Source organism: Gekko japonicus, unplaced genomic scaffold (assembly GCF_001447785.1).
Source record: "Gekko japonicus isolate JY-2015 unplaced genomic scaffold, Gekko_japonicus_V1.1 scaffold969, whole genome shotgun sequence".
Taxonomy (NCBI): domain Eukaryota; kingdom Metazoa; phylum Chordata; class Lepidosauria; order Squamata; family Gekkonidae; genus Gekko; species Gekko japonicus.
This window is the reverse complement of record NW_015168076.1, coordinates 14,147-26,732: the sequence shown is the minus strand read 5'-3', so window position 1 is coordinate 26,732 and position 12,586 is coordinate 14,147. Positions and strand designations below refer to the sequence as shown.

The window sequence follows — 12,586 nt, the reverse complement described above, 5'->3', positions numbered from 1 at the left end:
AGAAATTCCTGAGCATCTTGTTGGGCATAACCACGGAAGGCTGGGATGAGTCTCCACACAGAATGGAGCATGGCAAAAGGAGACACCAAAGCCCACTTGCCAGACCACATGACTTGAAACAATGTATGTAGTTCATGACAAAGAGAAATGTACTTTGAACTTGGCTCCTTAGGTTGAATAAGTTCCATATTCCTACTATTTGATGCTCCACCACTTAAGCCTGAAGACACACTACATCGCCTCGTTGAAGATGTCTTTGCCTTCACTTGGCTTTTGTTCACATGAAAAACAGAGCCAGCAGATGGAGGATGCTGTTTAAACGATGATCTTGTTTTCCCACTTGCTGCAGCTGCTAACAATTCTTGAGTCTGGTTCAAATCAAGTTTTAAAAAACATTCCCGAAATATGAGCAAATGACTCAACACCTGAAGAATAGAGTTCATATAGCATGTATTTCCCAAGTTTCTTAATCCCGTTACACCAGGAGTCACTGTAGGCCTTCGTTTAACTGGCGAGTCATTAATTTTTTTCAATCTTACTTCTTCTGAGGTAGCTGTTACTTTCAGCTCTATAGCAGAGTCCAAATTTTGGGACATTTTTAGTGCACACAGAGATACTTCTGAAGATTCTCTACCTTGATTTTGCAAGCGAAAGCTCTTCCTTGGGGGCATTTTTTCCATTTCTTCCTTCAACTGGCGCTTTCGCTCTTCTCTTCTCTTCCTAGCATTGATCCTTCTTTCTTCTGCTGCTTCTCTTAGCTTCTCTTCCTCTAAAAACCTTTTCCCGCTTGGTGTCTGTTCAAACCAAGATCTAAACACTTTGCCCATTAATGCATGCCTCCTATGCCACAGTGCTGTGAACATACGGTCTTGATTATGAAGAAAAGCTTGAGCATTATTATGGGAAAGATAATCACTTGTGCCCATTGATCGCAAAGTCCTGCCACTACGAGTAGTACAATCATAGTTTTGACTCTTGATTGCACTTAATGTACTTCGCAAGAGTTTTAAGTCACCAGTTGCATTATCATTAAGAACATAGTCATCACAAAGGTAGCAGAAAACATACAGCTCATTAACTTCCAATGCCACAGGATGATTGCTTTCCTGAAAGTGCTTTAGTGCATGTTCTTCAATGTATCTTCCACAAGCCACATGTGAGCAGCTGAGGCAGGCCCATACAGATTCTGTAGTATTGCATACCATGCAATGCCATTTGTGAGGGTTCACGATGGAATGATCCTGAGCAAGCCGCAGCCGTCCTACATGCTTACACTTATCCATTGTCAATGTTGCAATGTTGATGGAATACTACAGAAATGCATCATCCAAACAGTTCCCCAGTGTTTGCATTTTGACCTGCAAGTGAGAATAACAATTAGTGCTGCATACACTGCCTGAAACTGCAAGCACTTGCTCATACAATTACACTCATTTAAAAAAAAAAAAAATTAAAACTCAATCTGGGTTACTTAAATCAGGTGTTTGAGGAAAGTGCTGAATTAAATAGGATCATGCTCAGGAACATGATCTTTATATAGGACATCTTGAGACCAGTTTATATATCACAGCTTGATTTTTAGCCTACCAAAACCCCAGTTTTAGTTAACAGCAGAGTACAAGGCAAGTGGAAGAAGGGAAGACCCTGCTAACTGGCTAGCAGCAGCTCAGTAAGATTAGGCTGAGTTAGTGTCTCCGGATTTATACTGATTCACAAGCCTGTGGACACTCACTCTCTTAGCCTACGAGAGCTGTGGTCTAGAGCTGGTAGGAAGATCTGCTAGCACAGAGGAGGAGAGGAGAACCTGCTCTGTATTCAAAAGCCTCCCCTCCTTTTCTTTCTCTCTTCTCTCTCTCTTTCGTGACACTTTGGGTTCCCATTGGGGAGAAAAGTGACAGATTAAATAATATAAAACAAACAGGATCACATGCAAATCCCCCAGTGAGACCTATTGCTGGGACAATACCATTACGACCCTGCTGTTCTTGATAAAAGAACATTTGTCAGACAAGAGCATCATGTAATAAACCTTTTCCAGCTTCGGGAATTATGAAAATGAAAGTAACAGGGCCCCAAGGACCTCCTGCAGGATTCTAACAGTAAGGGCATCTCTGTACACCTAGCACTGACAAAGGTATGTGAGGTAATAGAAACTTGAGAGACAAGTAAAACATACCCAGGGAGCTCTGAAATGCTTGCATCACACAGAAACCATTGCAGCACTATAGTCTGAGCTGCAACCATTATGAGAACTCCACACATTACGATAACTGTCCACACAAGCAAACAAGAAACAGAGAAGAAACTACCCAGTTTTTAAAAATAAATATGTTCTTTTCTCAGGAGCTAAAGATCCAGAATGTCAAGAACTGAACCGGATATCAAAAGCAAAGCAGTCAGGAGAGAATATCATCATTTAGTAAGTTTTTTTAAAAAACAGTTTTCTCCTTCAGTATAAGATTTTTAGAAGTAAGGAATGTAGTGGAACAGGGAAGCACAAATAAGTTCAAAAATATGGAAAGTAGTAGCTGTTCACTATTTCATCCTATACATATTTGAAGTTATCAAATTAAGACAGACTTCTGTTTAAGGGCCTGTTAGTCATCTAATTCTTGAAGATGATCTACTGAGAAGTTATACAACTGGGGCACAACACTGTTGTGCCAGCACACCACCACAAACTATGGTGCTACAAACTGAGCCCTGGCATATTATCCCAGTGTAAGAACATAAACTAATACAACTGTTAGCAAAATGAGCAAAATAACTCTAACAAATATAGAACACATATATAGTTACATTAGAAGTCACTGTTGTCCCCTGCACCTATTATATATCTAGTAAATGCCAATTATACAAGGCTAACATGGTTATAACATGTAATAATAATATGTATCTAGAATAGTTTAATGTAAAATTGGAACTTTGTTGCTTAATTGAAACTTAAGTTAAATGTTTTCTTGGTGAAGTATGTTGGAAATTTTATTAATAATTTATCACTGTTTACCAATATATCAAGAAATTTTTTCATCATTATCATCACAGACCTTTATTGGCATAGCATGATATTACAGAAAGATAAAATAAGATAAAACTGAGGGTTTTATCCCGCAGTGGTAGTGGAGGAAAAGATAAAAAACAGTCAATTCAGAATATCCCAGAATAAAACAGTACATTAAAACTAAGTGTTAAAAACTCTTGCCCTTAGCTTCCATAAAAGTGAGAGGAACTCAGCTAAAGATGCACACTCCAGAGCTGCCTGCATTGATTACTTGGGCTTCAATGTCCCAGATCCTCCTTTGTACAATCTGGAAAATGTCCAATTCTCCAGAATTGGACAGAGAGTCCAAATCAACACCAATTGATTTAGTTTTGGACGTTATGAATTGTGACCATTTCGAGATGTAAGAGTCTGTAGGGAGAAGAGCAATAAGGCTGTTGGGTGGTGAGTTGAAACAGAGCCAGAGCCAGTATTTAATGGCAGTGATCCATGCCCGCGTTTCAATAAAATGAATGCTGAGCTCTGCACAGATAGTAGGATAAGCTACAGAGCTGGAAAGACCAAGAATCCTGCATAAAAAGGAAATATTTATACGTTCAACTTCTTTGTTGAAGTTTTGGATCCATACAGGGATCCCGTAAAGCAGGCGTGAGATATCTGTAGCCTGGAAAATCCAAAGGGCAGCCAGGACGTATTGATTACCTTTTTGGTGAAAAAAATGTGTTATAGCCGCAATCTTGTTCTTGGCCAGACTGAGAGAGTGATCCCGGTGAGAACACAATTTTAAATTATACTGAAATAAAACACCAAGATATCTAAATGATTTAACCTGCTCAATTTCTCTTCCTTCAATTCCCCAGCGGATGCACTACCAGGATTTAGAGACCAGTATTTTTGTCTTATCAAAATTAATAAGAAGTGAGTTCTGTCTGCAATAAGCAGTGAACTCCGAAAAGAGGTGCATTAACCCAACCTGAGTATAGGAAAGGATGACAGCGTCACCCGCGGAAAGGATAGGTACCAGGGAGGCATTCAATTTAGGGGAGTGGCCATCAATTTTGGCTAAACATAAAGGAAGGTCAGAAAGAAAAAGGTTAAAGAGAGAGGGAGCCAAAACACACCCTTGTTTGACACCCTTAGTTATGGGAATTTTATGAGTAAGGGACTCTCTTCCATCAAATCTAACCTGGCAAGTATATGCAGAGTGGAATTTACAGAGCAAAAACAGAAGACATTGATCAATGCTTAAATTGTGTAATTTCCTCCACAGCAGAGGCCTATTGACGAAGCCGAAAGCTTTGCATAGGTCAATAAAAGCAGCATAGAGCTTCCCGGCTAAGTGGTGGGAGTATTTCTCGGCTTAAAAGGCTAGAATTGTGAAATGGTCCAAAGTCAAGTGGTTTGTTCTAGAGCCTATTTGTTCTCTGCCTGGAAGATGGTGCTCAACCATCCATTCGGATAGCTTTTTAAGGAGATGTTTGGCATAAAGCTTCCCTAGACTAGATAGCAAGCTTATAAGTCTATAGTAGTCAATATTATTGGGGTCACCTTTTTTAAAAAAATGGAACTTAAAAATTCAAGCTATATCATTTAACTAAATGGATATCATATTCCCTACTCTATAACAAAGACAAATATATAATGTACAGACATTTCAACACTAACATTTCTGACATCTGCAGACTCTAGAAACATTAAAATGTTTTTAGACTCTTTCAAAGAAGTTAAAATTAATAGATGGATATTCTGCTGCAAAGTCACTTCCATTCTTTAACCAAAATATATTTGAGCAGGGTAATATGCCAAAGAATTAGCTGGTTTTCTTGTGCAAAGAAGGGCAAAGTAGAAATCTACAGTAAAACACAAAGTATTTACAAATAGTATAAAACACTAATTTGAGTGATATCCTGAAGTTCTATATAAAATAGAAAACCATCAGATAATAGAGATGAGAATATTTAAACAAAATGGAGATACCTCAGACAAACATAAAGATTAGAAATGTCTTAGACAGTTATAAAGGAACTTTGCATCCCTGGATCAGAAAGATTTACTAAAGAATTTTAGAAGACCTTGGTAGAAGAGCTTGTCTTTGTGCTTAAGAAATTATGTGCACATATAACTAATACAGGTACAATTCCTCAAACATGGCCAGAAGACAATATTCATAAGGCTGAAAAACACCCAGGAAAACTAGCACTGTATCAGCCACCTCTTTACTGTAGTTTTAATTAACGAGAAAGACAACCAAACACGTCTGAGAGATATGCTTTATCAGATGGGGAGTGATAAATTGTATTGCTCTCTGTCCAAAGCAAAGTATCTCAGTTGCATTTTATTTTGTTAGTGCAAAGAAGATACAGAATCAAATGGAACTTTTTAAAGGAACAGTTAGCAGAGTTTGGTTTTGGGGGGTATTTTAGGAAGCTGGATTGACTTGATATATAGTACTCCCCTGCCCGGATTATGGTGACTGGCTGTGTTTCAAAGTCTCACTTCAGCATGGAATTGGGTGTATTTATGCATTTAAATATTGGTAAGTTAGGGGAGATCTAAGGGAACATACAAAGTACTGCTACTAAGAAAGAAACAAATAAAATAGTGTATTGGGAAGAGGATTTTTAATTTGATTAGAGACCTTTCAAAATTTAATAGGCATTCTAATGGACTTTAGAATAGTACCTGGCTATAGAGTAAGTATGAATAAATCTGAGCTTTTGGGAATCTAGTACAAGACCAACTAAGAAAGAACATAGAGAATCAACTGATTCTAGATGGTGGATTAAAGATATTAGGTATCTAGGGAGTTCAGTAGACTGGGTGCCAGAGAATAACCTGCATGTTTTCTTGGACTGGGAAAGTCTCTATTATTAAAATTAACATCCTTCCTAAATCTGCATTCATATTCCTTACTACAGCATTAGCTATGTCAACAAAATCTGAATAAAACCCCAGAAATTTTTTAATGTTTGGACTTATAAACTCCCCACATACAGAGTAAAGTAATGCAAGAGGGTTCCATGTACAGGGGACTTGCAGTCCCAGATATAAAGAGCTAATATCACACCACGTGGGGGCTCTTCCATGTGGTAGACTTCCAAGATACTCCAGAAACACTGCAACAGGGACAAACCCCAGCTCTTGTTCAGAGCTGCACTGGGGTGGCGAGAATCACTCCTCTAGTAATGCTGCATTCTGCAGGTGTTCAGGACATAGAAGACATAACTGGTGGGAAGGGGTGGACCAAAATCCCAGCAAGCCCAGAAATTTTATGGATTTTTTATTATGTCCTGTATTCTTTCTGGTTGAAAGACGGAGTCAACACTAGTTGTAGCCAAGTTGGCTATGGAGTCCTCATCTATGATTCCCTCTGCAGATGTGTTTCATTAAACTCAGACCTCTCCCAACTATGTTCACAGCTGGAAACCAGAATTTTTAGAACAAAAGTGGCAAACAACTAAGAAGAGCTGAATGCCCCCCACTACTTATCTCTCCCCACCCAGCCATACTGCATTCCCCTTGCTGATACTATTGTTGAAGTTGGGCTCACTTTCTGTATCAGACCCCAGATTTGGGGTAGGAAGGACAAATTCAGGACAGAGGATTCAGGGGACAGTGGGGAGATCCTCATGCACACATCATTAGTGTGCCCCCATTTCTCTGAAAATCAGACCTATCTGTGCACTAAAAGGGCAAGTCTTCTGTCATTACATGTAGCTTGTACCTTCCAGTGTGAACTGCTGGACGTGTAAAATCTGTTTCTGCTTGTACTGCATAGAGAGTGGAGGTGGAACTCAAAGAGACGCATAGTGTTGCAGACAGAAGAGACCAAGCACAATGGGATTACAAACAGGGGGAAAAAGTGAACAAGAAGTTACTTATAAATGACCTGGGATAAGGGCTGAGCAGAGAGGCAGTCAGATTTGAGGATGACACTAAGTGATTCAGGATTTCAGTGACTGACTTAAGAAGTTTAAATAGCCAGAAGAGATGTTGTTGAATAAGCAATAAAATGGTAAAGGACATTAATTACAAGTAAAAATAAACACTAAGTGATGAACAATGGTGCAAATTCTAAATAAATAAATACAACCACTCCACTGGGATCTAACTAGTAAAAAGATTTCAGGTTTGTAGTGGATAGTAATTCAATACAAGACAATGTACAGTAAAAGCAAAAAAGGCAAACTCCATGGTAGAGATTATTAGGAAAGCAGTTGAAAATAAAATGGCTAGTATCACAATGTCTTTGTATAAAAATCTATGATGTAGCCATATTTGGAATGCCACGCAACACTGACCATCTCAAAAAGGAGAGCTGGAAAAGCTGGAGAAAAATGCAACCAAATCGATCATGAAAAGATTAGAGTTATTTTCCTTTAGAGGAAAGACTAAGCGTTTAGCTATCTGTTTGTTCTTTTGTTTAGTTTAGCTATCTTTTTTGTCAAGTCCCAAAGAGAAGAGCAGGAGGAGAGGACATGATATATGACATGGCAGAGATTTACAACATTACGATGTGAAGGGTCCACTTCCCATACTTCAAACTTGGAATGACCCACTGAAAATTACTGAAAGGCCTCAGACACAAGAAGGTATTTCTCAAAATGCATAAACTTATGGAATTCACTGATACAAAATGAGATAGTGGCACTTGCTTCGGGCAAAAAGGCTTATCAATGGAGGAGGACAGACAAGATAGCTGAAGATAACTCTCAGTTTCAGACAAGGACAAACAACTGGGAACTGCTGCCCAAATCTTCCTTGTAAGCTTCTAAGAGGCATATAACCCTTCTCTTTTGGAAAGAAACTGCTGGACCAGCTGAGCCTTCAGACTGAGTGAATAAGGCTCAGATGAGTACAGAGAAAATTGTGGAGTAGTAAAAGAACAAGAGAGAGGGTAGCTGAGAGATGAGGGTACAGAAAGATTGTGTGTACTATTAAGCACAGAGTGTGGAAATGCACATGCTAGTAAGTTCAGCGAGAAAAGATGGTTAATGGAGAATGGATTTTTAAAAATCATTGATAATAGTGTGACAAAATGCTAACACACTTTATTAATCGTGAAATCTTCTCTTAGTAGAAATTACTGAAATAAGTAAAATCTTAGTATGCAATTGACTGTAAAACATAGCTTGCAATAAAACTGGCACCAAATTCAGTACTGTACTAGACAGTTGTCAAAGGCTCCTCTCCAGCAGCATTTGTTAGTATTTATTTTTCAAACAATACTTTTTTAGCACAAAGCATAATGTGATATAATACTGAAGCAGTCAGACAGCACAGCTAACACATGCTAGATATCACCTACAGTACAATTCATTGCATGTTTCTTTTGAAATAAGTCTCATATTATGAGAGTGTTCTTAGGGATGAAACCCTAATTTCTTTTCTACTGCTCTTCTTTACTACTGTTTGGTTAGAGTGTCAGACTAAGATCTGGGAGACCCAGGTTTGAACCCCCACTCTGCCATGGGAGCTTGCTGAATGCCCTTGAGGCAGTCGCTCTCTCTCAGCCAAACCTACCTCACAGATTGTTGATGTGAGGATAAAATGGGAAGACTGTCATAAGCTGCTTTGGGTTCCATTAGGGAGAAAAGTGGGTATAATAAGTCACAACAGGTAGGTTGCGGTCACACGTGCCAGAAACCCCGGGGGGGGGGGGGAAGTGAGGCTATTTCCTCCAGAGGAATTTGACCCACAGTTGCATGATCACACCTCCCTTTGAAGCTGCAGGCACAGTCTGTCAGTGTGTGATCAGACCCAACTGCGGGTGAGTCGGGGTGTGTGTGTTGTGCCTTCCCCCCCATGCGTTTAACAGAGGGATCGAAGGCTCCCTATGGAGTCTGCGATCATGCACATATGGTAAAGGGGGGGGGGGAAACGGCACTGAGTCAGGATGGCCTGATCAGACTATCCCGATGCCATGAGAGCACGCTGGAGCGATCAGACGTGGGAAAGTCCATCCGTGGCCCATCGCAACCCATTTAATACTGGATTTTCCCTGGTTGCATCTGCGGTGGAGCAGAACGGGTTGCCAACAGCTGTGGGGTACTTCCCATATGTTGTTGTCTGATCATGCCCTTTAAATCCACCCGGCATTCGTACCTATGTCGGGTCTAATTGTGCGTATGATTGCACCCATATACCTATACTCATACAGAATGGGAAGCAGTTTTTATTTATAGTGGTTCCTTGTTTTAAGTTTTAAAAGGACTAGAAGTCTCTCTATGGCCATTTTAGGTTCTTTTCTCTTTCAGTAGCTGCCCAAACCAGGGAGGAAGCAAACACATATTTCTATTTTCATCCTATCATTATTCTAATGAGGTCAGAGATACTTACATAGTTCTCCAGTGAACTAAGGGCCATCACTGGATCTTCCATTTATTCAAATTTACTTTGATAGCACTAATTGAATCAGAGCAACAGATCCCAATTGGGGAGAAAAGTGGGGTATAAATGAAGTAAATAAATGTAACCAAATAAGAGACATTTTAAGGGGTCTCAATCTTTTAAACCCAATTTTATTTGAAGATGGGAGGCTTTTCAAAATTCTAGAAATAATAGAATTGCTCTTTTTAATATATACTGCATTGCTTTATTATAATTTACATTTCATTATTGCTCCTTAATCATCTCTTAGCAAATCTGCTAACTCACAATGTCTCATAGATTTTCTCTCCCCCATACCTTTTGAAATTCCTTCAATGAGATTTATCCAGAGGCCCTAAGGAAGGGAGACTCAAAAGAGTCTGTGCCTCATTACCAGTTACTTAAACACAACAAAAGAATTAAAGTGTGCGGCCTAAACACTGCACTTGACCACTTGTATTCTAAGAACTCTGATTTATAAAGTAACATGCCTAAGGAATATTTACTTGGAAATGAGCTAAAATGAACACAAGTCTTTCTTTTGACTAAACATGCAGGTTGCCAAACACCTCAGAATTCAGCACAAACAAGAGATGTTTCCTGTACTCCCATTGGTCACTGGCTCCTTGGGGGGGGGGGGAGATATCAATAAAACTTATCTCTAGGAATGCTGCTAAGGATAACAGCCTTCAGGTGCATACTCAAGATCACTTAACAAGTTTTTGGTGATCCTTTTGTTACTCACAATCAGGACAGTAAAGGCATATAAAATGACGGGGTTCTCCCATAATTTCCAGTTTATGTTTATTATTCAACTGATCTTTTGTTAAGATGAAACACACACAACACAGTAAAGCATGCTTTCACATTGAGTCTGATGAAGTCCTCTAGAAAACTCCAAAGCTTGCAGACTGTACTGTTATTTTGGTTGGTCTTCATAAAAGGCATAACATCTTTGGTTTCTGTGAACCAACACAGCTACCTACTTTTCAAAGAATGAAATTAGTCTGAAGTCTGTTCGATGATCAAAAGCAGGAAGTATTTATTCTAGATCAGTCAATGAAAAGCAAACAGAGGTGATCTTACATTCTACATACTGCATCAACTTTCCAAGTAATAAAATGCATATTGCTGGGGGCGGGGACATGGATTCACGGGAAGTGCCCATGTACTGACTATATACATGAGTTATAAATCACAATATCCTCTGTTTTCAGAAACCCCTCTTATTTCAGTTACAACAAGTGCTTCCTCTGGAAGTCAGGTATCTCTGATAGGCAAATCTCAACCGACCGAAAAACATCTTCCGATTTGGCGAACAAAGTCCCAGACAGATGATCGTGGAACAGCCACCCCTTTTTACAAGGTTTTATGACCTCCTCTCCCCTCCCCTCCCCCGCCAACCACCTCAAAAACAAAACATGTAGTCACCTGGAACGGCTTTTAACCTTCCGAGGCCGACACTGCACCGAGACCACCTCCCCTCCGCACGGGCTTCTTTTCCACCCCTTAAACTACTTGCAAGGGTTGAAGATGAGGAGACGCCTCAGAGGCCCGCCCACCCCACCACAAGACAGGAAGAAAATAAGCGAGCAGCACCCCAATAGCTGGGCTCCCACATAGGGACGCTTCGGAGCCGAGCCTCCCGGTCGTGAAGACCGCCACAACAGAAGCAGCCTTTGCTTTTCCTCGTGGCGGCTAACGGGAGAGACTGAGGCTTCCCAAGGCGAGCGCAGGAGAAGTTCCCTCCTCTCTCTGGCTCCCTCGGAGAGGCGCCAAAACCGAACTCGGGAGCTAGGACTTCCCCGAGTGATGGGGAGAGCTGAGGGGAGTAACAGGCGGGACCCGGCTCTCTCTTTCTTCCTCCTCCTCCCCACAATCGGTAGGCGCCGCGCCACCCTGAAGTCCTGCGCCTCCGTCAGGATGGCCGTGGCCCACCTCTCACCCGCCTGGCCTGAGGCATGCCGCGGGGGGGGCGGGAAGCCCGTTTAGCGCTTCAATACCTCCTGCGGCCATCGTCCCCGAAGCCACCGCTCAGCAGCCGCCGCCATCTTGGGCGCCGCGCGCTTCAGCTTCGCAAGTAACCGCCCCCTTGAAGCGTCAGCGCCGCTGCTCCTCTGCCCTCCCTCAGGTTCACACACACAGAAGGCGCCCGCCGCGGGGATTCCTCGAGCGGCTTTCGGGGCGATGCTCATCTTGCGCTCCTCGTTGCGACAAGGCCAAATCAAGCGGCGGCTGCTCGTGTATACCTCCCTCCACCTTGTCATTTCTGCCTTTGCAGAGGCACCGGAGTTCCCTCAGGAAGTCCTTGTCTGCCTTCTTATTTACCCAAGGCGATGAAATCTGAAGGCAAGAAACCGCCTTTTCCTAGCCTGAGGCTTAGTGCCCAAAGACGAACAGCCACCTCAGCAGCACGCAGCCTAGCTGCATCCCTATTAAGCGCAAGCTTACCTAGAAGCACAGAGCCTCTTTACAGTTCGTGCAGCACTCCTTTTACACCGTGCTTCTTTCGGTGGAGAACAGGCGAAGTGGAAGGGGGGGGGGGCGTCTCAATAGATGGTGGACGGAGCAGTGGTTCCGCAGCCATGCTCACACGGTGTCCCCCCAAATGTTTACGGTCCTCTTCACCATTGATCTGTTTATTCTGCCTCTACATAAAATATGAATAATCGATTAAATCGGTGGAACTTACTTGTGACTAAATATGGTTAATAGTCATAAATGCCTGACATTCATCTGAGGTGTCTGAACCAGTATTATTTCCGTATTGCTTTCAAGGGGTTGAGGGGGCGGGTTTGCCAGCAAGTCTCAGCTGATTTATGCGTTTCAAGGCAAGAGGCAGGTGGTTTGCCATTGCCTGGTATTCCTTGGTGGTCTCCCATCCAAATAGTGATGGGGCAACTGAGATCGGGCTAGCCTGAGCTATCCAGCTAGCAGAGTACAAACTGAGGTTAGATTTGAGCCAAGGAGTTCCTGGCATAAAGCTTGGACTCTTAAGCCACTACTTCTTTAATCCCATTTATTATTTACAGAAGTTGCTTAAAATGTGCTGTGTACACAAATGAATGTTCAAACTATCGCACAATTGCACTCATATCACACGCTAGCGAGGTCATGCTCAAGATCCTACAAGCTAGGCTTCAACAGTACGTGGATAGAGAACTGCCAGAAGTACAAGCTGGGTTTCGAAGAGGTAGAGGAACGAGAGATCAAATT

At 41.6% G+C, this 12,586-nt stretch overlaps 1 protein-coding gene across 1 annotated transcript in view; it reads right to left on the bottom strand.

Annotated features, from left to right (window-relative positions):
• Nucleotides 1-11,436, bottom strand: part of USP44 (ubiquitin specific peptidase 44) — a 19,548-nt gene extending 8,112 nt beyond the window's left edge. The window contains exons 1-2 of the mRNA XM_015414646.1: nt 11,374-11,436; nt 1-1,358 (exon numbers count right to left, since the gene is read on the bottom strand). The exon at nt 1-1,358 is cut by the window's left edge and continues 142 nt beyond it. Coding sequence (XP_015270132.1) covers nt 1-1,283 — 1,283 coding nt within the window. The 5' untranslated portion in view covers nt 1,284-1,358; nt 11,374-11,436. The remainder of the gene's footprint in view (nt 1,359-11,373) is intronic.
• Between the last annotated feature and the right edge of the window lie 1,150 nt (nt 11,437-12,586).